This window comes from Poromitra crassiceps (assembly GCF_964638095.1).
Source record: "Poromitra crassiceps genome assembly, chromosome: 2".
NCBI lineage: Eukaryota > Metazoa > Chordata > Actinopteri > Beryciformes > Melamphaidae > Poromitra > Poromitra crassiceps.
The window spans coordinates 11,371,375-11,396,386 of NC_139624.1; the positions used below are offsets into that span (position 1 = coordinate 11,371,375).

General features: G+C 42.2%; 2 protein-coding genes across 2 annotated transcripts in view; one reads left to right on the forward strand and one right to left on the reverse strand.

Annotated features, from left to right (window-relative positions):
- Window positions 1–25,012, forward strand: part of LOC310798302 (NACHT, LRR and PYD domains-containing protein 3-like) — a gene marked incomplete at its 5' end in the record, with an annotated part of 621,920 nt that overhangs the window by 543,098 nt on the left and 53,810 nt on the right. The gene's annotated exons all lie outside the window — the stretch shown is intronic.
- The window catches only part of LOC310791029 (caspase recruitment domain-containing protein 8-like), a gene marked incomplete at its 5' end in the record, with an annotated part of 40,426 nt that overhangs the window by 14,388 nt on the left and 1,026 nt on the right, over window positions 1–25,012 (reverse strand). The window contains 7 exons of the mRNA XM_083652745.1: window positions 691–819; window positions 3,578–3,849; window positions 3,981–4,195; window positions 22,415–22,470; window positions 22,558–22,658; window positions 22,905–22,939; window positions 24,323–24,502. Of these exons, the coding sequence (XP_083508871.1) occupies window positions 691–819; window positions 3,578–3,849; window positions 3,981–4,195; window positions 22,415–22,470; window positions 22,558–22,658; window positions 22,905–22,939; window positions 24,323–24,502 (988 nt within the window). The remainder of the gene's footprint in view (window positions 1–690; window positions 820–3,577; window positions 3,850–3,980; window positions 4,196–22,414; window positions 22,471–22,557; window positions 22,659–22,904; window positions 22,940–24,322; window positions 24,503–25,012) is intronic.

Consider the following 25,012-nt stretch of genomic DNA (forward strand, 5'->3'; position numbering starts at 1 on the left):
GCCACTAGGGAGGGCGCTAGAGCCAGGCCAAAAAAATAAAAATAAAAATAACACAAAAATATATCTCCCATCCTGAAAATGCGGCAACTAATTGTTTTTTTTTGCAAGGAGTCGAACAAATAGACAAAACACAGCAGCAGTAACAAGGCATGCTTGGGCAGGAGTGCTGCTGTGGAAAATAGCGCCATTCTGATGTAATCCCCCATCCGACCAGTGCAGTGAGAGGCAGCAATGTGCCGCAAGGCATCTAGTCTGCCGGAAAGCCAAAAGAAGAAGAACAAGGCAGGCTTGGGGTGGACCATTTTGCTTGGGGCAGCAGCAGCTAGAGGGACCATTTATGGTGTAACACACAACACAGACAGGTGATAGCAAACAAAACAAGACCGGTGATAGCAAAATGCCAGGAGCAAAACAAAAGTCAGGATGCCAAAATCGCAAGGCAAAAAAAAAGCGGGAGCAGGCAAGGGCTTTAGACCCAAATTATAATCTGTTAACAAACTTTTTTCAGTCAGCTCCGAAAGCTGCAGCATTGATATGAGTAAAGCGCGTGAGGGGGAGAGGGGGGCATAGTAGCTGGACCCTTCCAGGGGCACTGCCATCTCTCTGGGCGGCCCTGCACACACACACACACACACACACGTTAAAGCATCATTAACAGAGATATTTTGCAGGAAGTTGTATTTGACGTACCTCAGGCTCAGGCTGTACTTCACAATCAGGAATGCAGTGGAGACTGTACTTTTCAGAGGTCGACAAAGGACCACATTTGGACGGAGTCAGGATGTACTCAGCATTTTCTAGTCCTTCTTGACCTTTCACCTTAAATTATATCACAACAGTTGTACTTGAAAGATCGTTTCACTGTCGTGTTCATGATGACAATCTTCTCAACAGTTTGACATGTTTAGATACATATATCACCGTAGTGTGTGTGTGTGTGTGTGTGTGTGTGTGTGTGTGAGAGAGAGAGAGAGAGAGAGGGGATAGAGATTTGGTCAACAGTCATTTTTGTGTGCATACTATCTGCTATGGGTGTTGTTAGTCCTGGCATTTGGGGCCCCAAATGTTTTATGAATAGCCCTGCGTGTCTCAAATGGGGGGGAAAGAGTAGCTAATCTGAAAAAGAGTACCGGTATATGGTATTGATCAACAATGCAAGATTTTGCTTCCTCTCTGTGTGCAAGTAGTAGCCTCACCTATACTGTAACAAAAGGAAGAGACATCACTCTCATCACAGCGTTCAAATTTTGCATTGGGGCTAGACTTTAGGGGACAGTTCTATAGATACAGTCGGTCTGTGTGGGAACGCCCACAAAACGTTACTTCCGCTAGCGTTGCGTCAGTAGGGCGTGGGGGAAAACCAATAATATATCTTAATGACCTGACTCACCTGTGGAAGGTGCTGCAGCTCTACACTACAGGATTGGGGATTCAAGAGCAGGTACATAGATGTCTGTTCAGATGTGTGTTTACTGCGGGGGTTAATGTTGCATTCCTTCATCACAAAATAACTGTGATGTGGAGGCTAAATGACGTCACATCCGTTTTGTTAGCATTCCATTTGCAGAAAACTTGAGCTGGGAAGTTCACTGTTCAGATCCAGTCACTAGCCAGTAGGGCATTCACGACTAGTGAATTTTACTAGTCGACTAGTCGTCCCTAAAGGTAGTCGTTTTTTTTTTTTTTTTTTTTTTTTTAATCTTTAACTCATTGAGTGCCTATAGTGACTATAGTCGTCAATTCAAATATTAACGTAGAGTGCCAATGACGACTAAAGTCGTCAATTGCGTTTTTTGACGGTGGGACGTGGATCAAAGCCAGATCCATCTCCTGTGAAAGTATGGTGGATGTTGAATGTGTAAAAGCTATTTTACGGACCCATTAGGTGGCGACAGTGCTCTCCAGATTAGAGAAAGGCGAGGAAAAAAGAGAGAAGAAGTCATGGGGAAACGGAAATCGCATCGGTATGCATCGATATGCATGAAGCATAACGTTAGCTGTGCCTGCAGCAGCCAATCTGCTGCCACAATTGAGCCCCTCCGTGTCCGCTGCGATAGCCCATCCGCATGATTAGTTGTGAAGTTGTTATTATTCTCAACTGGAAGCGATGGGAGCGGGCGACAAATACACGCGGAACGCTGTAAAAAAGCTGGATGTAGCGCACTTTTCAGTGCAGAGCAAACTCAGCAGAGAGCCACCAGAGACACACCCACGGAGGAGGGGTTTGCAGTTGAGGAGGGGGGGGGGGGGGGGGGGCACGCAGGGCAGCATACAACACCGACCCAGACAGACCCAGACAGCAGGACAGGATTAGCAAACACAAGCTAGAATATCTGATGCCCACCAGCAGTAAATCAAGACCAGCAAGAAGCTGCAACCGCAGCACACGCAGGGGCCAGCGCTGCTGGTTGCAGCTAAAAATTTTTATTTTGCCAAACAAAATTCCTTTTTTTTCACTGTTTTATTGAAGGAAATTATTTTTGAGGTGTCACATCAGAAAATATTAGCTTCAGAGTCAGTCATGTGCTTGAAATGCTTCATTTCACAAAAGGCTAATTATCTCAGCTTCTAATTTGAAACGTCTCTTTTTGGTCAAATCAACCTATCTTCTCCGGCTCATAACTAAAGAACGGAAAATGATATCAATAAACTTTTTTTTGCTGATGATAGAAGAGAGTCTCATCGTTCTTTGGGCGTGTTCGGTGTTTACATAGTATTATCACACAATATTCTGTGGGCCTCGAGAAATCACTGAAAACGCTCTGAAACTCTGGCACTGGGAGCATCCGTTTTCCAAAAGTGGCTGGCACTCAATGAGTTAAGAAAGAACATGAGGTATTTACACGACATACATGGACTATCATATCCCATATCCCCCACAAAGAACATCAAAACACAACAAAACAAAACAAGAAAACTGCATAAGATACACAATAATCCAAGAACAAACAAGACTATTGGACAAACAACCAAACAAAAACAATGCATTCAGCTCCTATCCTGATAAGCCTAATGACTGGGGTAAAAAGTTCTTAAAGTCAAACTCTGTATGTGGTTGCCATATTTTGGGGATGTCTAAGAATCTGCCTTTGCTGTTGTAGTAAATGTTATCCAACGTATGGTAGCTTGAGAGTTCATTCCACCAGTGAACTACAGCTGGGGGATTGGATGCTTTCCAATTTAAAGCTATGCATTTCCTAGCTGCCAACAGTGCAAGATCTATGTATTTACTTTGAATGCATTGTTTTTGTTTGGTTGTTTGTCCAATAGTCTTGTTTGTTCTTGGATTATTGTGTATCTTATGCAGTTTTCTTGTTTTGTTTTGCGGTTGAGCTCAGCCAGCTGCAGGGCGGTTGAGGCCATGTGGCGGCTGAGCTAGCGAGCCCGCGCAGCGGGCAGGCATAGGAATCGAGCACCCGTATAGCGTGAGAGATGCCTACTTGATTGAAAAATGCTTCCACCAGATTGCAAAATTTGAACAATGCGACGTAAGTGAGGTATTCCTAATATACAATAATAATAAATACCAGCACAAAAACAATAGGGTTTCAGCCCCGAATGTGACAGGGAGCATTACCTCCTGAACAGGAATGTTGTCTGGCAGCAGAAACACGTTGAGTTTTCGTCTCTGCTTTCTGTGTGGTGGTTGGAGGAACAGCAGAACCTTGCCCTGGATAGTCTTGCTGAACGTTAGAAATGCCAGAATGTAATTCCACACGAGGCCAAAGGCAGAGAGGTGGGGGACATTCACACCCACATGAGTTTCTGTGATCTCCAGTGGCCGGAGGAAGCTCATTCCCTCATCAGTGATGTGGACAACAGACAGGCTTTCACTTTCAGGAAGTGGTACTGTGAATACACATCAACATTTAGTTTCACTTGTGTCAACTCCATTAAAATGGCATTACATTTAATTGAATTCTTTGTAAAAAATGTTCAGCAGTAATCAATATATAATCATGACTGAATAATGTGCCTACCAGGGGTGGTTTCACAGTGTGGGAGGTGGAGCTGACGGACAGAGTTCTGAGCACACGTGATGTTGAACAGCGGGCCTGCAGGTGTCTTGCCAGCTGATTGGAGGAGGCCCTCATCCCACTGGATGGTCCTGTACAGCACCTCCCCCTCCTCAGCCATAGTAAAGACCAGACCAGTCAAAGTACACTGGAACACACCTGAACCAGGGCACTTGAACCTGTAGGACACACAATACAGCATGTATCTGTATATAGTCTGTAGCACACACAATGTTGGGTGATAGCAGCACTCCACTAGCATCATCCAATGTAAGAAGGCAGACCTTTTAGAAATGAAAAGTTGTGAGCAGTTTTCATTAGATGGCCTGTGAATAATAGGCTATAGTAGAGTACCACAGGAATTAGTCCGGAAGACCTGGATCTTAGCACTTGCGGCCCCTTCGTCTGAAAGTCAATAGACAAAAGTCCCTCTCTTTTTTATCGAGGCCTATGCGAACCAGCCACGGGAAAAAATCTAAATGGTGGTGAATGGCGAGAGACACTCATGTTTTGATCCCGCATGAATTGTGCCATGAGGAACACATGTAATGTTTGTCAATTTAAGTACCCCGCCAATAATGTTTTGCCTGTCGTTCCTAAGTTGGTCTAACAGCTGAATATTGATATTCATACTTATTTTTTATATTCATAATTATTTATTTCTTTATTTTGTATTGATTCTTATCCATTGGTAACTTCATCCCTCATACCTCATATCAACATTTCATGCTTACTCAGAATTTTAACCCCTCAAATGCCAGTTTACTGTACTTACTGTACAATAAAATTTACAGTAGAAAACACAAAATGTGATTTCTCCCCCCCCCCTTCTTCCCGTGAATGCTACCTGGATCTTCCCCGGTGGGATTATCATAGCCTTGGATTTGTCACATTTTTGGTGGAGGAATTATTTTCTTGCATCTTTCATCTTTTGAGAATTGCACATTTGTTCGGACTCTTGCGGCCCTCCTACGTACAGCAGCTGGATATTGATATTCATACTAGTTTTTTATATTCACAATTCTTTATTTTTTTATTGATTCTTATCCATTGGTAACCCTCATACCTCATATCAACATTTCATGCTTACCCAGAATTGTAACCTGTCAAATGCCAGTCTACTGTATTTAATGTACAGTCGAGTTACACTGTATAAGGAGGTGTGGCTCTTACCTGTCAGGTGGCATACCGACACCCAGCCGTACCTCCGTCACTGGAAGCTTTATGACGTCGACGGTGGGTCTGACTACGTGAGACTAACTTCTGGGGCACTACCCGGATGCTGGTCATGACCGAGTTTTGACATCCGGGTCAACACTCACACGTGTTGTCGGCCGAGATGAGGAAGGACACGCAGGGAACCACCCATGACGCTCATGACAGCCGGCCGGCCGAGAGCCTCTCTGCCCGGGCATCGGATTTGCTGTGCTCTGGTGCAGAGAACAAGCATATGGAAGGCCCCTATAAGAAGGCCCGATCGCCATGGCTGAGATATACTCACTTTTCAACGCTGATTTCAACCATGCCAGCCGTAAGTCTCTACGACGAACGGTTGCTGAGATACGATGTACAATCAAAAGAGGTAAATTTGAACGAGAAAAAAAGACCAAAGTGCCAATTTTCGACTCACAGCTAATTTTCACAAAAAACACAAAAAAGCTTAATTCCTGCAAACACAATAAAAACTACAAATTTAATGTCTTGACTCGGCTGAGATGTGTAAGATCAGAGAAATATTTTTTGGGGGGGAAAGTACCTGGGAGTCGGAATTTGTTTTTTGTTTTTGTGTAAAATTAACATTGAAACCAATGGGAAAACTATGCAATGGAATTTGGAAGCCTTGTAACTCCACCAAATTTTCAACCAACTCCAATTTCAAGGTATTTGGTCCAGGATGAGAGCAGAAAGAATTAAAATGCATGAAGTTTGTGAAAATGTCCTGGAGGTCTCAAAAAGGAGGTTATAGTGAAAGTCATCACCGGCTACTGTACCTAAGGAGGACCGATGTTAGTAAGTCTCACTATGGGTGCCAGGATGGTTTTGTTCTAGTGGTGGGAGGGTGAATTTCCAAAATAAAATAAAAAAATACCTGGCCTTAATTTCAGACAATTCGTGCCAAAATTGTCCAAACGGCCGATACGTGAATGTAAGAAATATCCATCAGCTGGACCAGGGGGGTACAAGGTTTAGATAATTTTGCAGGCCAACAAAGTCACAGTTTGTGGTAAAACTGTTGCATTATAAGTTATAAATTGGAAAGACTACACACATAAGTGCGTAAGTGGCATGTCTCCCACCAGGCCATGTGGACTTCATGGCACTATTCTAATAGGATTAAACTAGAACAACCGCACCGCATATTTATGCCTCCGCCATTAGTTCATACTTGAGTCCAAATCGCCATTTAAGGCAAATTCGAAGAAATTCCATCAAGACAGAGATATCGCGTTAACAAGCTTGAAAATGGCATTCAAGAGGTCACAGTGACCTTGACCTTTGATAACCAAAATGGAATCAGTTCATCCTTGCGTCCAAGTCGATGTTCGAGCCAAATCAGAAGAAATTCCATCAAGCCGTCCTTGAGATATCGCGTTAACAAACCGCGTTAACAAACCGCCATTCCCAGTTAACAAACTGTTCGTGAGGTCACAGTGACCTTGAACTTTGACCACCAAAGTGTAATCAGTTCATCCTTGAGGCCAAGTTCATGTTTGAGGCAAATGTTATGAAATTCCATCAAGGCATTTCTGAGATATGGGGCTCTATTCTTCCCCTGGCCTTAGGCACTAAACTGGCCTTAAACGCAAAAAAACACGCTTTACGCCTGCCTACCGCTGACTCGGGAAGATAGCGTCATGTTTTTACGCCCCGAAATGCGCTTTACGCTGAAGAGTGCCAGACTAGGCCAGAAACGTTTCGGCCTTAAATACCAGCCTAAAGCGATCTTCCAACTGGCGTTAATTTTGCGGTTAATGCTTTTGAAACCAGGCCTTATTCAGTGAGCCGGGTCCCCTACCAAACGCCACACAAGACATACATTTGCATCTCTCCCAGCATGCATTGAGGCTTAATACATTTTGACAAGAAAAAGCAACCAAATCAGCCTAAGCTAAGTGGTAGATAGAAATAATATTTATGTTAACACAACATGCAATACTAGAACATTTCAAATTTGAACAAACTAAAACATAAAAATCAAAACACAACCCTATGTGAAACATACATGTAATCCAGGTCGTATATATATCCGTCGCAAATACGTGTTATAGTCGAGTGACAACTGTAACACGGTTGTACTGTGATGTCCGCTCCAACAAGACTTAGCTTACTTGACACGTACTTTTTCAATAAATACACATTTATGCCATGACTTTACATAATGTAGGCTATATTTATGTCGCATCATTTAGCCTGTGCTGTGATGTGCAGGAGCAGCAGGTAGCCTACAAGTTTTTTTTTTTTTTTTATTCAATAAACAAAGTCTGGCATTAATAATCAGTACATTATACAAAAAAATCAGACTAAACATTTCCAAAATTGGAACAGACAATCAAATAAACAACAAAATAAAATAAATAAAGCAAAAACATTAATTCAGAGTTCTAAACAGTAAACAAGATATGCATCTTTTCGTACACTCTCCATGCTTGTTTGGTTTTAACATGTTTCAAGGCTTTTTTAAAGTTAATCATCTCATTCATGAATACTACGAACAGGGGTCTGGCATTTTGAAATCTACATCGGTGAATAAATTGTTTAGCCATAATAATTAAACTATTGTACATCATTTCAGTTGGTTTATCTTTCATTATAACTCCAAATTTAATATCATTATATTCTAAATTGGGTGATTGAGGGTCTTTTTCAGATATCCAATTTTGAAACAAATCCCAAAAAGATCTAGAGTAATTACAAACAAAAAACAGATGCTCTACAGTCTCAATATCAGAATCACAAAATCTACAGTTGTTCATATCAAGGTTAAATCTTTGTCTCAGAAACTCGTTACATGGATAAATATCATTCATTACTTTAAAGTGGGTGTCTTTAGCTTTGGGTAGGATGGGGAGAGTGAGGTATCTAGTTCGAATTCTAATTCTTATCTCTTCAGGATAATCTTTTAACAGATTTTTCCTTTTTATTGGTAAAGGGAAGATTATAGAAGTAAGAGTATTTTTTCTCCTTAAATTTGATACCATCAATACACAATGAAGGTAGCTGAGGAACGAAAACATTATACAACAACATCCCTTTAACCGTATTCACCATTGCTTGTGGAATTGCCTTAATAACCACCGAGTATTGTCTTTTTGTGCAATTCACATTGTATTTATCAATAAACGTATTATACTCGAGAAGATTACCATTTGAATCCATCAAATGCAAAATTGACCAAATACCTTTCTCCACCCAGTCACAGTAACACAAAGATTTTCTTTTAAATAAAATATAACGATTATTCCAGATCGGTGAATTATGTGGAGTAAAATTATGTTTATAAATCAATTTCCAATATAATAATACCTGCTGATGAAATGTAGACAACTTCATAGGTAATTTAGTTATACAGAAATCACAACTCAACACAAACTCTATTCCACCACACTTTTCAAAGATTTTAGCCGTGATATTGAACCAGAAACCATCCATATCCTGTAAAAATTGTTGTAACCACTTTAGTTTTATCATTCCATTCATTGCTTCATAATCAATCACATTTAGACCTCCCTCTTCTAACGGTTTTATCGTATCACCTTTTCTAAGATAGTGATGTTTATTTCTCCAGATAAAATTGAAAATCTTTTGATTAATTGATTTGATTAAGTTGTCAGGAATGGCTAGTGAAAAGGCTGGGTATATAAACCTAGATAGCGTTTCAATTTTAGTAATCAAGATACGTCCAAAAATTGACAGATCCCTCTGTAACCATGAGTTAAGAATAGACTCATTTTTCTTAATAGTAGTCACAATATTTCGGTCTTCTCTGGCTTTACAATCTTTCATTATAACCACCCCTAAATACTTCACTTCATTTTTAACAGGAATCTCATATAAATCTATTAATGGGTGGTCATGAATCGCAATAAGTTCACATTTCTTTAAGTTTAGCTGTAATCCAGATGCTTTAGAGAACACATCTATCTTATTGATTACCAAAGGGATCTGTTCTGCCCTCTTGAGGAAGATGGTGGTATCATCTGCCAACTGAGTTACACTCAAATGGATACCTAGCACATTTAAAGGTTCAATTTCTGGGCTGTTTTTAATGAAAATAGACAACAATTCTGCTACTAAAATAAATAATAAAGGGGAGCTGCCGCAACCTTGACGGATCCCGCGTTTAACCTCAAATCTTCTAGTTGTTCCCTGAGGGAGAGAGACTGAACTATTGATGTCATTATACATCATACCAATAATCTTAATAAAGTTTGTTCCAAAACCAAAGTATTCTAATGATTTTAATATAAAAGGATGTTCAACTGAATCAAAGGCTTTATAAAAATCTAAAAATAAAATAAAGCCATTGGCCCCTATCGTTGCATCGGCGCAGTTTCTAGGCCAAGCGGCAGGCGCAGATCAAAGCAGTGGGCGTGGAAAGGCGCACTTGATATCGTCGTGCTGGCGCTAGATGCAGCCCAAAGCATTACAACCACGCCTTTTAGGCGTAAAATTATGCACCGTCATGCTCATTGGATAAGTGCAATAAACGAATCGCACGCTTGCCTTTTTAGCTCCAATTCCAGTGATCCCGCAAAACCAGACGAAAGCCAAACGCTCTGCCCCCCCCCCCCCCCCCCCCCCCTCCCTTCATCCAGCCTGTCTGTCTGCATTATAGGCTATTATTCCATATTATTATGCTTCTCAAACCAATCTAACTGCAGTTTCAATACTGCAAGCATGTAAATACGCTACACTATAGCAAGATCAAAGTGAAAATAATGTTCTATGCATCAGCTAGAAAAATATAGCCTATTAGATTGGTGAAAGTTTGTCCAGAAAGATATCATTTTCTCTTGCCTGCTGCAGGAAGGATGATGCACATAAATATACCCTACATTATGTCAAGTCATTGCATAAATGTGTTTTTATTGTAAAACTAAATGTGAAATAGGGCCAAGTTATTGGACGGACATCACAGTATAGCAGATGCCATTAGAAGCGCGTTCCGAAGCGCGTTCCGCTGTTACTTCTCTAAATCACGTTAACTCGACAAGGGGTATATATATGCCCAGGAGGACATATATGTTTCACATAGGGTGGTGTTTTCATTTCGAGGTTTTATTTGGTCCAATATTGAAATGTTGACAATGGCAGGCTGTGTTACCATTACACATTAATTTAGAACTACCTTTTATATCTATTTTGGCTCATTTGGTGGCTATTTAGTAGCGAAATGAAGAAACACAATGCATGCTGGGAACTCAGAGAGAGAGAGAGAAGGGTGACAGAGAAGAAGCAGTGAAGGCAAAGAATAGGCCTGCTTTTGAAAAGCGCAAAGCGCTAAATGTAGGCCAGCTCCCAAGATATGACTAGGCTGGTATTTAGCGCCGACACGCCCACTTTGGGACTGCGCCACGCCCATTCGGCCTAAAGCGCATTTGGCAGCCTAAAGCCTATTGCTATCTTGCCGAAACAGGCGCAAGGCACGTTTTTTTGCGGTTAAGGCCCGTAATAGCGCCGATGGCCTGTGGGAGAATAGAGCCCATTATCTTCAACCAAGAAATTATAATCTAGTAAATCGAGAACCAATCTAATGTTATTATGTATAGATCTTTCCTTAATAAATCCAGATTGAGTTTCACTAATTACCTGTTCCATGCCCATTTTCAACCGATTGGCAATAATATGCGTAAATAATTTGTAATCCACATTCAATAGCGTTATAGGTCTCAGATTATCTATGTATTTTTTGTCCTTACCAGGTTTAGGTAATAACGTTATAATACCTTGTTTCATTGTTGACATCAAATTATTATTTTCAATACATTCCATAAGAGCCTTAAATAGCATCTCTTTAATGTCTTCCCAGAAGAATTTGTAAAAGTTTGAGGTCAAACCATCTTGACCAGGAGCTTTACCTACTGACATTTGTTTAATGGCTGTATCCAGTTCCTTCATACTAATCTCAGAGTCACATATTTCTTTAAATGCAAAGTCAATTTGAGGAATGAATTGTTTGATACCTTCAAGAAATGATATTGAGCTCTCCATGGAATAGGATGAGGAGTATAATTTAGAGTAGAAGCGATGGATTTCTTCAGAAATTACCTTTGGCTCAGAACATTCTCTGTCATTAATCATCAAAACATTTATTTTGTTTCTTTCTTGTCTTCTTTTTTCTAGTCCAAAGAAATAAGATGTGTTCTTTTCCCCTTGTTCAATCCATTTGGCTCTAGATCTAACATAAGCTCCTTGTGCCCTTTGGATGAATAGGTTATCTAATTTGGCTTGCAAACTTAGAATCTTTGCTTTATCTTCATCTAATAACTCTTTTTTCCTGCAACATTCATTTAATTCTTGAACCATTTTAAATTCATTTTCCTTCAGCTGTTGACATCTGATTTTGCTAAATGTAATAGAAAGACTCCTGACCTTATATTTGAAGTATTCCCATTTCCTACAATAAGTATCAATTTCTGTATCGTTTTTAATTTCCATCAATAAAGCCTTTACTTTTTCCACATATTTTTCTACATTTAATAAATCAGCATTGAATTTCCAAATTTTTTTTCTGTATTTGGGATCATTCTCTGGTTTCAGTGTAATTTCAATTACAGAGTGATCCGTTAGGGGAGCAGCAGATATTGAGACATTTGACACACACTTAGTGACTTCTGGGGTCACCAGCCAAAAATCAATTCTGGATCTTGAACTGCCATTAGGTTTTACCCAGGAAAAAAATCTCAAAAGTGGATTTTTCTCTCTCCAAATATCAATAAGAGAGTTGACATTCATGAATTCCTTCAATGCAGTATTATGATGATGATTGTTGTAAGGAGAAGGACATCTATCTAACCACTCGTCCGGTGCTATATTAAAATCCCCACCTATTAAAGTAAATCCTATGTCATACATTTGCTTATATTCAGCAATCACTTCTGTTAGAGTACTTAAAAGTATTTTGTTCTGAGCAGTATTATTATACCCATAGATATTAATCAGAATAGCAAACGTCCCTTCAAAATTAATAACCATACCAATCCAGTGACCATCCTTATCAGATTTGAGTGTTATTACCTCCCCAGGGAATCTATGTAAACATATGGCCACACCTCCAGATCGATTGCTGCCATGAGAAAAGAATATTTTATCTCCCCACTGGTTCTTCCAAAAAGTAGTGTCCTCTTCACATGAATGAGTCTCTTGCAGAAAAATGCACTGTGCTTTTAGTCCTACAAAACAAAAAGGTGGCCTTGCGCTTTACATTGTCCTTTAAACCTCTTGCATTTAAAGATAAGAAAGAAATCTCTGACTTTAGAAAAAACATTGATAAAGAAATAATATACTTCGCAACACGTTGTTATAAACAACAACAAGAAAGAACCAACCTAGACGTGTGCTGAAACTCAGAAGTTCCTCTGATAAAAATAATAATAATAATCGTCGTCGTCTCCTCCACCATTCATTCACTGTCTTTACCGTTCAAGTTACATATCAATGTTCACTCTTCCAACTTAGATCCGCTGTCCATTGATGAATCCAAAGGGACCGCGAAAATATGCCTTCTTCCCGGCCTTTCTCGCTTCTTCTATCTTGGGCCACAGAACTTCCCTCGCCTGTTTATCAGCCGTGGATAAATCTTCAGTGAAGCGAACGCCCACTTGTTTACAGGCCTTCGACTCCTTCGTCATTCTCCAGAGCTCATCTCTATGCTGGCGCTTGACAAATTGGATGATCACCTGGCGTGTTCTCTTCTCCTCCTTCCTTCCCAGCCGATGAACGGTGTCGACTATCTCTTCCATCTTCTGTGCCCACTGTGGTGCTATCTTCTTGAGTAATTGAATCACCTCATCTCTTGTGTTTTCATTCACCGTTTCCTTCATACCTTTAACTCTCAGATTCCACCGCCTGCTGTATCTCTCATGCTCACTTGATCTCTCTTTGAGGATGGTATTTTCTTTTTCCAGCACAGTCACTTTTTTTTCTAAAGCATTCACCTTGGTTTTGCATTCTTTTGTTTCCGCTGCATTGACTTCCAATGCTGTAGCCAGGCTGCCGATCATTGTGCTGTTCTTCTTAATCTGAGAATCGAGGTCTTCCAGCTTATTTTCTTGTTTGTCAAATCTGGAGCACAGGGAGTGTACTGCCGTCAGAATGGATTCAATTGAAGATTCCTCACTAGGTTTTACCCACTTCCGTGTGGACTCCTTCTGCGGAGTACTGTGTGGGGATCCCTCTACCTCGGAGTAGCTTCGTTTATCCGGCCCGGCATTATGAACTTCCATCGCCGTGTAGTCATGAGAAGCAAGCGCGTCCCCAGCCTTATTAGCTTGCTTATTGCTAGTTTGCGTGGTGTTAGCTTGTCTATTGCTACCTTGACCGATGCTAGCCTGCCTGTTGCTAACTAGCCCGGAGCTAGGTGGCTTGTCAGGGCTTCCGGTGAGCCTGTTGCTACTGCCTGACGCCATACCTTGACTTTTTTCCTTTGAGTCTTGCTTCTTTTCGACGTTTGGCATTTTAGAACGTTGCCTAAAATCTTCTTTGGGGGGGAGACGAGTCCCTTTTCCATGCATTTGAGGAACTTCCTCGTGCACTCTCAAAAGCGCGTCTGCTTAGTCCGCCATCTTGCCGCTCAGCCCAGGTAGCCTACAAGTTATAAAACTACCTGCCCTGAATGAGCTGAGTGGGGGGGGGGGCTTGTTCACTATTGTGAAAGTTATGTGTCTACAACAAATAAAGATCATGGAAGTGGATGGTATCAGGAATGTCACCGATAGTTAACGTTCTATATTGTACAGGGAGACCATCAGCCCTGCTGAACAGATCTGTATTTGCCTGTAGGTTGAATCGTTTTATTCAGGCTATGATCTGTGATGCGCTGAGATATCCAAATTGGCATGAAGAGATGACAGCATGCAGCCGCAACCGGGGTTACCGGACTGGAGTATCTCGGGACCTTGGAAGGGAAGAATGTGATTGGTTTCCTGGAGACCACCAATCCAACACTTGTGAATAATTCTATGCTTAAAAAGGCGTCGTTAAATGGTTAGCGCCGCGGATTCTGCTGTTTAGCGCCAAGGAAAAATTAGGGAATGCGCCTGACCAGTAATAGCGACGGGCCAAGCCATAAATGCAAATTTAAGGCCAGGGGAAAGATAGAGCCCATGGAGTTAACAAGCTTGAAAATGGCATTGGAGAGGTCACAGGGACCTTGACTTTTGATCACCAAAATGTAATCCGTTCATCTTTGCGCCCAAGTCGACGTTTGAGGCAAATTTGATGAAACTCCGTCAAGGCATTCCTCAGATATCGCGTTAAAAAGCTTGAAAATGGTGTTCGAGAGGTCACAGTGACCTTGACCTTTGACCACCAAAATCTAATCAGTTCATGCTTGAGTCCAAGTCGAAATTTGACGAAATTCCATAAAGGCATTCCTGAGATATCGGGCCCTATCTTCCCAAAAGCGGTAATTTAGCGTTTGCGCTCGTTTAACGCCGTGCGCAATGCAAATTGGGGGCGGGCACAAGCGCATGCCTGTTATAATTGTACTGGGCATAGGCATGCCACATGCCAAAGCAGGCGTTTCAGTGCTAAAATGTGAGGATAGATGGCATTATCCTATCGTCAGCAGCGTGCAATTACTTTGCGCTAAGAGCTTTGAAAAGGACCTCTTACGCGCTAAATACCTCGCTGCGCTGAAGTGCACTATAATCTACGTGCTGCGCAGCGCAGTGCAAAGTAAAATCCCTTTTGGATATGTCATTACGGACAGCCTTGGCATGCCAGGACATCAAATTCTGCTGGTAAAATTGGGTATTAGCAGATAATTCAGTGAGGCAATCAACTATAACTCACTGAGAAACCTTTATCACATCGCAAAGAGGGAAATTCATTGAGAAAACTTGTTGGACAATGGACATAGGCTATTTATCTTCATAACCCGGAGGGTCGTTGGCACCACAGACGATCTGTCAATAAGCTCTCTCCATCTCTCTCTGTCCTCGCACGAGTGAGTACACTCTATAGAGACACTGCATGAAATAGGTCCCGCCCATCACGGGGAAAAAAGCTCCGTTCATTTCCACACACCAGCGTCATTTTCCTTGAATTAAACGTAACTAAAAGCTGTTGTGTGGTGGGCTGCGCAGACAACAAATGTAAAAAATAGCCAGTTAAAGTTTTTTTGTACTCCTGAGCAAAACAAGGAAGCCATTGAGAATTGGTGAGAAGAAAAATGTGGATCTAGCTGTCAAGGAAGTAAGTTGGAGTGTTCATCTTCCGTATATACAATCTCTTTGTGCAACACGCAACCATGCACGTGACATAGGAGAACGCCAGGATTGGAGGTGGGATTTCTGTTTTCCCCCGTCTTGGGCGTGGTTTCTGAATGATGACGCGTTACGCAGTGTCTCTATTACGCATGGAGAGAATTACAGCATTGCCTTGCGCAAACAGCCATTGCGAGACGGGAATCTGATTAGTTTTGATTGACGTAATGCCCAGCATTGCCTGGCCACACCTGTGAATAATTCTGGTAGATAAGACCGCCCAAATCCCGTTTGCGCAGGCATTTTGGGGCGCAGATGATTTTGGCAACGCTCTAATTTGCGCCTGCGACACGTGCCGTGAACGTTTCTGCATCCCCGCCGAGAATTGCATCCACAACATATTTCGGGGCTGTTTTAACTTAGAAATGAGGGAGGTCACGTCTACCAGACAATTATATCACTTTTAAACAGTTACATTTCTGTATAAATCATTACAATATGCTCCCGTGAGGTGGGGATGCTGCCGGCGCTGGGGTGTAAAACTCGGCGTAACACCTGGACAGCGGACTGCAATCTTCCCTGCTTCAAGGCACGCGCAAACAGGTGCGCAAGCGCTAATAGGGGATATCGCCTGTACGAAGATAGGGCCCATCGCATTAACAAGCTTGAAAATGGTGTTCGAGAGGTCACAGTGACCTTGGCCTTTGACCTTTGACCACTAAAATCTAATCAGTTCATGCTTGAGTCCAAGGTGATGTTTGAGGCAAATGTCATTCAATTCCGTCAAGGCATTCCTGAGATATCGCGTTAACAAGCTTGGAAATGGTGTTCGAGAGGTCACAGTGACCTTGACCTTTGACCACCAAAATCTAATCAGATCATCATTGAGTCTCAGTCATTGTTTGAGGCAAATTTGATTAAAGTCCGTCAAGGCGTTCCTCAGATGTCGCGTTAACGAACATCGGACGGACGGACAACCCGGATCCATAATGCCTCCGGCCTGGCTATCACCGGAGAGAGAGAGAGAGAGAGAGAGAGAGAGAGGCAGGGCTTAAAATGTGGCACATCTTTTTGGAAATTCCCGCATATTTTCAATTTATAAAGGGGGAGTAATCCCGCAATGGTTTACGCCAGGGGTTTCAAACTCACGGCCCGCCACGCCACTTGATATCAAGTTATAGTGAAATCAGGCCCGCACCTCCGCTCGTTGTAAAACACAGAGCGCGCTCCCGAGGCAAATGCCTTGTTGATCCATCAATAAGTTAGGTGCTCGTTTGTAATGAATAAGGATTTGTTTATTTCATCATCAGAACTCTGTACAGAGCGTCACAATATCAAAGTCATTGTGCCAAGAACATAAACATTACATGTCAAATATAGTCAGCTCCAGCCCCCTCCCTCTGATGACTGGTGACTGATACAATTCCATGGGATGTTTCCCAGAAAGACAAAATAAGACCCTGATCTTTACAACAAACCAAAACAAAACCTTCTATACGCCAGAAAGACAAAACACTACGTTATCCCCTCCTCTCCAGGTGGGGCGCCTTTTCGACATAACAAACTGCTTCCCAGCAGAAGAGACACTCAAAGTGAGTGCCTAACATGTGAGCTATGCATGTCAGCTAGATCATAATTAAACAAAGTCTACAATGATCAACAATCAATCAATAAGCAGTCAATCAATCATTTTACTCTGACAGCGTGTGGACACTCTTCACACCAGGGTTGCCAGATAAATTTCCATGTGTAGTTCCTTGGGCGGTTTTGTGTGCATTTTGGTGGGTTTTGAACTCTTTGTGCTGGAAACCGTCAGCAGTATCTGGCAACACAGCTTCACATTCCAGGCCAGCGGCCTGGTGATTTGGTTCACCCGACTGAAAAACCAAGTGGAAAGAAAAACATTTGCACGCTAAAATGTTGTCTTTTGTTGAGAAGTGAACATGTCGCTGTCAAAAGGCAAAAGAAAGGTTGATGACGAGCACAGACAGTTTCAGGAGAAGTGAGAGAGTGATTATTTTTTTGTTGAGTTCAAAGGGAATGCCGCCTGCCTCATTTGCAAAGAGAAAATGGCCGTACTAAAAGAATATAACCTGAAGCGAATAAGAATAAGAATAAGCAGGGATGCAAACGAGTCACCTTTAGGTAACAGTGAGTCACCTTTTTCATCCCAAAATAGGGCACTTAAGTGAATGATTTTGTGTCTGCCCTGGTATCTGTCACCTTTTTAACTATCCATGACTTTGCACCCTGAATAAGACTCTAATAATTACTATGTCTTTTGTCATTGTGTTTTATCTGGAGACTAAGCAGCAGCCATAGGCTACGTTCACACAGGGCACCCAAGCCTTGCCTTTACCCAGGCTTTTAAATAGGCGTCCTTTCTAGTCAATGAGGCTGTGTACACAGGGCGCCTCAGTGTGAACCTTGCGTGTACCCACGCCTTGCCTGACCTGCGCCGATTTTATCGCTTAGGCGTGAGTTCTATTTTCAAGCCGACTAGGCGCGTGAAGGCAGACTTCTTCTGTCAAGCCATGAAGGAAAAACGCGACAATATCCGTGGGAAATGGCAAAGTCAACTGAATTTCAAAATAAAATGGTGTTACTACAACAATGTTGAGCAGAGAGAGAGAGAGAGTGATTGACGGGTGGCTATCACATGGGGCTTTCTCCCCGTCGGTAAACAAATGTTCAGGAGAGAGAATAGCGACCGAAGAAGCAAGATGGACAATGAAAAGTGAATCCACTTAGTACAACAGCATCCAGTTCTCTATGACAGCAGTCACCCATACATATCCAGCATCAATAGCACATTAAATATATCCGATTTATTTTACCTCCCCATGATAATTTGGGACCACACATGACCAAAAAAAACACTGGAGAGAGGAGAGGCGCTTGTGACTCGGCTCAGGTTCAGCGTGGAATAGGCGTGCAGTGTGATCGCAAAAGCGTGTGATAGGTTCACGCGCAGCTCAAGGTCTGTAGGCGTGGGTTGAGGCAAGACAAGGCGTAGGTGCCCTGTGTGAACGTAGCGATAGGCTTCCGGTTGTATTAAAGCCTTTATTTTTTGTATTGAGTGATACACTTTACTAAAACACTCATATTATAATACCCCAGGTGTGCATAAACTACAGGTTAAGTAAAAACAAAAATGTGAAATTATTATTATAGGTATCATATCTGTTATCGGATAGGAGAAGCAGATATTTACCAGTTATCGTATCGGCTGAAGAAAAAAAAACCCAAAGTCTATAAATCTCCCCCCGTTTGCAAAGTGAATTTTAAGCCCTGAGGGGGGGGGGGAAAGGGGGGGGGGGGGGGTACTTCCCCGGAGAGATATTCTGCCATTACAGCAGTGACATTAACACAACATAACTTATACCAAAAACACACAAGAGGTAGGTTTGGTGAGAACTTTGAAACAACAACATTATATTGACACAATTACTACAGCGTTCTTGCATTTTTCCATAACTGTCCACTGTAGAGCCTATTGCATGATACTATTACGATGACTGTTCACTGTAATACAAAATGTGCAATGTGAGTTTCATAGTGTCTTTATATATCGTCTCTTGCCGTTCACCACCATTCATAATGTTTTTGCAGCCGGTTCGTAGCTGAAGCAGGATGGGATTTTTGTATGGGGATTTTGGTTAGGCTCGGGCACTGCGCGACCTCACGTGCCCTGCAGTTCGCCTCCTGCACTTCCTTGCCCGCCTGCTCTATTGGCACATTGCCCAACTTCACATCACTGATGACATCACAATTGCTCGAGTGACCATCACTGATCACATCTTGGAGTGATCGAGTGACGTCACTCAGTGCACAATTGCTCAACTTCAGCCTCGCCCGCAGCTGGTGTAATTATAAAATGTCTAAAATGCTTTGTTGATTCTTCAATAATGAGTTGCTCGTTTTAAAATGAATATAAGGAGGATTTTATTCCATTTTATTCCCCTTCCACTGTGCGCACAGAGGGTCTCACTCCCGAGTGAACCAGTCAGTCATGAGTGAACCACGAGCAAAGGCATCTCCTCATGATATAGTCAAACATCAGCCCCCCACCTAGAAGCCATCAGTAAGTTTCCACTGCTCACAGAAGTTCCATTTAGCCCAGGACATTTCCATTAGCTACACAAGCTCAACCTTGATCTTTCATAAGAGACAATACAACCTTGGTCTGGTCACAAGACAAAATACATGTTATCTATCCCTTAAAATGAGACAGCCATAGATCATTATTGTACAGATACAATAAGCAATCAATCAATCCTTTTGCTCTCAGACTCGGCTGCTGCGTGGCCTCGCCTGCTCTATTGGCATGTGCCGGGCACAATTGCACAACTTCGCGTCACTGATTACATCACTCACTGATGACATACAATTGCTCTTATGACATCACTGATGATGCCACAATGCCTATGACATCTTCAGTGATGTCACAATGCCTATGACATCATCCAGTGGGACAAAAGTTTAAACAAACAAACAGAGCCCACTTTCTCCCTTTTATATGATAGGCATCTCGCGAGCTACACACGCTCACTTCCTAGGCTCACCCGTTGCACGGGCTCACCCGCCCTGCAGCTCGTATACGCAGCTCGGCTGTTGCGTGGCCTCCCCTGCCCTAAGGCGGATGCACAATGTCTCCCTCTTTCTCTTCATCAGTCTCTCCCCCTCTCCTCTCCCTCTCTCAGTCTCTCTCCCCCTCTCGCTCTCGTGTGTGTGTGTGTGTGTGTGTGTGTTTGTCACTGATGACATCATCAGTGATGTCACAATGATGTCACAATGCCTATGTATGAAATCACTGATGGCATCATCACTGATGACATCATTGATGACATCATCAGTGACATCATCACTGAACTATGTGTGTGTGTGTGTGTGTGTGTGTGTATGTGTGTGTGTGTGTGTGTGTGTGTGTGTGTGTGTGTGTGTGTGTGTGTGTGTGTGTGTGTGTGTGGATTTATGTAAAAATAGGGAGATTATACGCACATCACGGAAAAGGTGCAATTAAGGCTGGAGCAAAAAACGCTGCATAAATGAAAGAAGGTAGAGCCTGCACACTTGCTCACAATGTCAAAAGTTTAATTCAAAGAAACAAACGTTTTCGATCCACAGCTGTCTGTGACAAGCAGAGCAGACCTGCACAGAGGAATCTTGGAATGGCTGGAATGTACATTTCATTGGCCGAGTAGCGTCACATGGGACTCCAAACCAGTACCGTAAATGCTAGAATAGCCAGAAAAGCTGCGCCATTTAAAAATACAAAACACTGCAACATTGAAGAAAAATCTCAATATAATAACAGCTTATAGGTCTGGATCCGCATAGGATGGCGTCTCGGTCCGGATTCGGACCGCGGTCCGCCTATTAGTGACCCCTGTTCTAGCCCATAAATGTTAATATGCCAATAATGCCAATAAGTATGTAAAATACAAAATAAAACGAACGGTAATGTCTTAATTTAATGTAGAGTACAAATGACATGTAACTGGCTTGTTAAACTCCCATTCCAGGAATATCGCTATTTACAGTACCACTGCTCGACGCACACTTCAAGGCGGGCAGCCAGCACTCCTAGGCTTGGAAACGGCTGTCCGCCCGGACAACCCGTTCTCACTCCGAGCGCGTAGCATATTGACGCTTTGTCCCGTCCCTTGTGCGTCGCTTGTTACTAACATGGTACCCTTGAGCGACACATGAAACGACTTGGGCTTTCCGACTAAACTCAATGCAAACCCATGGAAGTAATCTTTGACGCTTATGGCAACTGCTCCCCCATTAGCCTAACTGCTCACCCATCAGCCTAACTGCTCCCCCGTTAGTCAAGTGCTCCCCCATTAGGGTCTGGAGGAACTAACCTCTCCCAGACCCTAACCCTAAACCTAACCTCTCCCACCCCCCATGCCTAAACCTAACCTCCCCCAGACCCTAACCTCTCCCACCCCCATGCCTAAACCTAACCTCCCCCAGACCCTAAACCTAACCTCTCCCACCCCCCACGCCTAAACCTAACCTCCCCCCAGACGCTAATGGGGGAGCAGTTGACTAATGGGCGAGCAGTTGGGCTGATGGGGGAGCAGTTGCCATAAGCGTCAAAGATGACTTCTATGGGTTTGCATTGAGTTTAGTCGGAAAGCCCAAGTCGTTTCATGGGTCGCTCAAGGGTACCATGTTAGTAACAAGTGGCGCATAAGGGACGGGACAAAGCGTCAATATGCTACGTTTACTTTCCAACGGTCAAATCAAACTCCTCCACATGCTATGTCACCACCTCTCTACCCTGTTTCAGTTGGAATACGTCACGATAAAGAATCACAGACCCCCAGAATCTCATTTCAGCTCGACTTTAATCGAAATCCCCATACAAAATTCCCATTGTCTATGGCGAGCTGGTCTACAAAATGTACGTCATCCCTGTGGTACTGTGGTATTCATCTGTTATGCAGTGATTTTTAGCTGTACACAGTCTCCTGGCCATCACCCCCTTCGCTTCCTAAACAGGGAAAGTAATTCCTGGTATTTTTATGCCTCCGTCGGCGATAGCGAGGCCGGAGGCATTAAGGATTCGGGTTGTCCGTCCGTACGTCGGTCCATCCGTCCGATGTTCATTAACGTGATATCTGAGGAACGCCTTGATGGAAGTCGACTTGGACTCAAGGATGAACTGATTAGATTTCGGTGGTCAAACGCCAAAGTTCAAGGTCACTGTGACCTCACGAACACCATTCCCAAGTTCGTTAACACGATATCTCAGGAACGGCTTGATGGAATTTCTTCCACTTTGGCTCAAACGTCGACTTGGACTCAAGGATGAACTAATTCGATTTTGCTGGTCAAAGGACAAAGGTTAAGGTCACTGTGACCTCATGAAGGCCATTTTCAAGCTTGTTGACGTGATATCTCAAGAACGCCTTGACAGAATTTCTTACAAAAATAGAATGATTTTATTATAATTACCTGTATAAAGTGTTCGGCGATTCGGTTAACAGTTCTGGTATGAAGTTAGTTTGGGCCTAGAAAACAGACAGGTAAAAATATTAGTTGGTTGTTTTAGATACAAACTTGTAGTAGTGTGCTATAAAGCTAGCAAAAATACTCACAATATCCCTGTTCAATTCAAGTACATTGGTCAGGGTTAGAGATGATCCGCCAAGGAGGTTTCTGTGTGCTGTGTTTGGGTCCAGTGTGAGTTCACAGGCATCTGATGGAGAGAACAATACACAATATAGCAGCAGCTTCTCATCTAATACACCTGTTCTGTTTGTTGATTTATTGACAGTCCATTTCTTAGCAGCTTGGCACGCATGATATCAGCCAGCATCCTTATTCACAGTAGGATCTGAAATCATGGATTTCACATACTGTGCTGTAGATGGACTTTGCATCTCAATAGTAGAATGTGTGTTGCTTTGTTTTCATGAATCAAACTAAATACACTTCCTCACACCTGGGTTCGACGACGGATCTGCATGTTCTCGCACACTGGAGAAATAAACAGAGAATAAGTCAGATCAGCAGATTATCTTTGATGATGGAACGATGGACATTTAATAACATTCCGTATGAAGGATTCCCACAATCCCACTCATATCCAACATTAAACATCAAACAGATTCCTCAGCTTCTCAGTCTGGCTGCTAGTTTTCTGCTGTATTCAGGTCATATTGAAAGAAGCAGAATAGCAGGATTTTGTTTCTTGTTTTACCTTTTACCCTTATTTATACAGGGGGAGTGTCACTGTGGTCTCTACCCTGTAGAGCTCGACAGTCACGTGACTTTTCGGGATGTTTTGCGCCCCGGAAGTAAGTTCCCCATTCATTTTCTCCATAGACATCTCGAAAAAATCCTTGGTAACACTTTATAATAACGTTCAGTCATAAGTAATTTATAAGCCCTTAGGTAATGATGAACTAACCATTTACAAAACATGAATACACATTTGTAGATGATTAATAAATGTTATGTTAACATACAAATGTGTTGTAAGTCATCTATACACTTTTAGATAGATATAAATAAAACATTCCTCTGTAGAAAACTGTAGAAAGCAGCTGAAGCCAACAGGCTGCCAGGTTCAAAAAGACATAAGGACAAAGCAGCACTCATTAATATGAATGACAACATGCTGCTGCTTCAATAAACAAGCAGAGACTGAAGAGTGAGTTAGTGAGTGGAGGCTTTTCTTCACTATAAAATAAAATAAGTAGAAACAAATAAACAAAACACACACACACACACACACACACACACACACACACACACACACACACACACACACGGTGGCTGGTGAAATGAACAGCGCCCTCCACCACCATCAGTGAGAAAAGTAACCATTGATGTGGTTGAGGATTAAAGGCTCCTCCAGTCAGTTTTCCTGCCTGTAGAAGCGTTGGTGTTCTATGAAAACCTTCTAATATCTATCTCGTATAGTCACACCTCATCTGATTTGACCAAAGAACTGACATTGAGAAGAACCAAAGGCTAATAGCTTGTTCCACTGCAACATATTATGTTTAATATTATGTGCTCTGAACGTTCTGTGTAATTAACACATTAATTATCATATTTTAAATTCCTTCATTGCCTCCAAAACTCTGACATCAAAGTTTGTCCTCCATAGATGATGGAGGCCATTTTGGAGCCATGTGGAGCCCTGTGTCTTTAAAACAATGGAGAATATCATCACCAAAGTTCATCTTCATTCATTTGAAGAGACCAGGAATGTGTGAAAACAATAGGAAGACAATGTGAGTCCTAAGGCTGATTTCAGATGAAATTACTCTATATAGAAGTCCGCAAATTAAGTGGCACCACAATATTCTTATAATATTCATGTCAGCACATCATTAAAAAATTCTGTCTGACCTCAGAGTCTCCAGGCTGCAGTGTCGACTCTCCAGAAGATCACACAGGTGCTTCACTGCTGACTTCTTCAGCTCCTTGTTGCCACTCAGGTTCAGCTCTCTCAGATGGGAGGAGGGGTTGGACTGTAGAGCTGAGGCCAGAGAAGCAAAGCTGCTCTCTGATAAGTCGCAGTGCCTCAATCTGAATAAAGAATAAAACATGTAGATATAAAATAAAACATCCCTGTATAGAAAACCTGGTTGAAACCATGTTTCATAATCCACTTTTCGTGATGTTTTGCGCCCCGGAAGTAAGTTCCCCATTCATTTTCTCCATAGACATCTCGAAAAAATCCTTGGTAACACTTTATAATAACGTTCAGTCATAAGTCATTTATAAGCCCTTAGGTAATGATGAACTAACCATTTACAAAACATGAATACACATTTGTAGATGATTAATAAATGTTATGTTAACATACAAATGTGTTGTAAGTCATCTATACACTTTTAGATAGATATAAATAAAACATTCCTGTGTAGAAAACTGTAGAAAGCAGCTGAAGCCAACAGGCTGCCAGGTTCAAAAAGACAACAAGGACAAACCAGCACTCATTAATATGAATGACAACATGCTGCTGCTTCAATAAACAAGCAGAGACTGAAGAGTGAGTTAGTGAGTGGAGGCTTTTCTTCACTATAAAATACATCA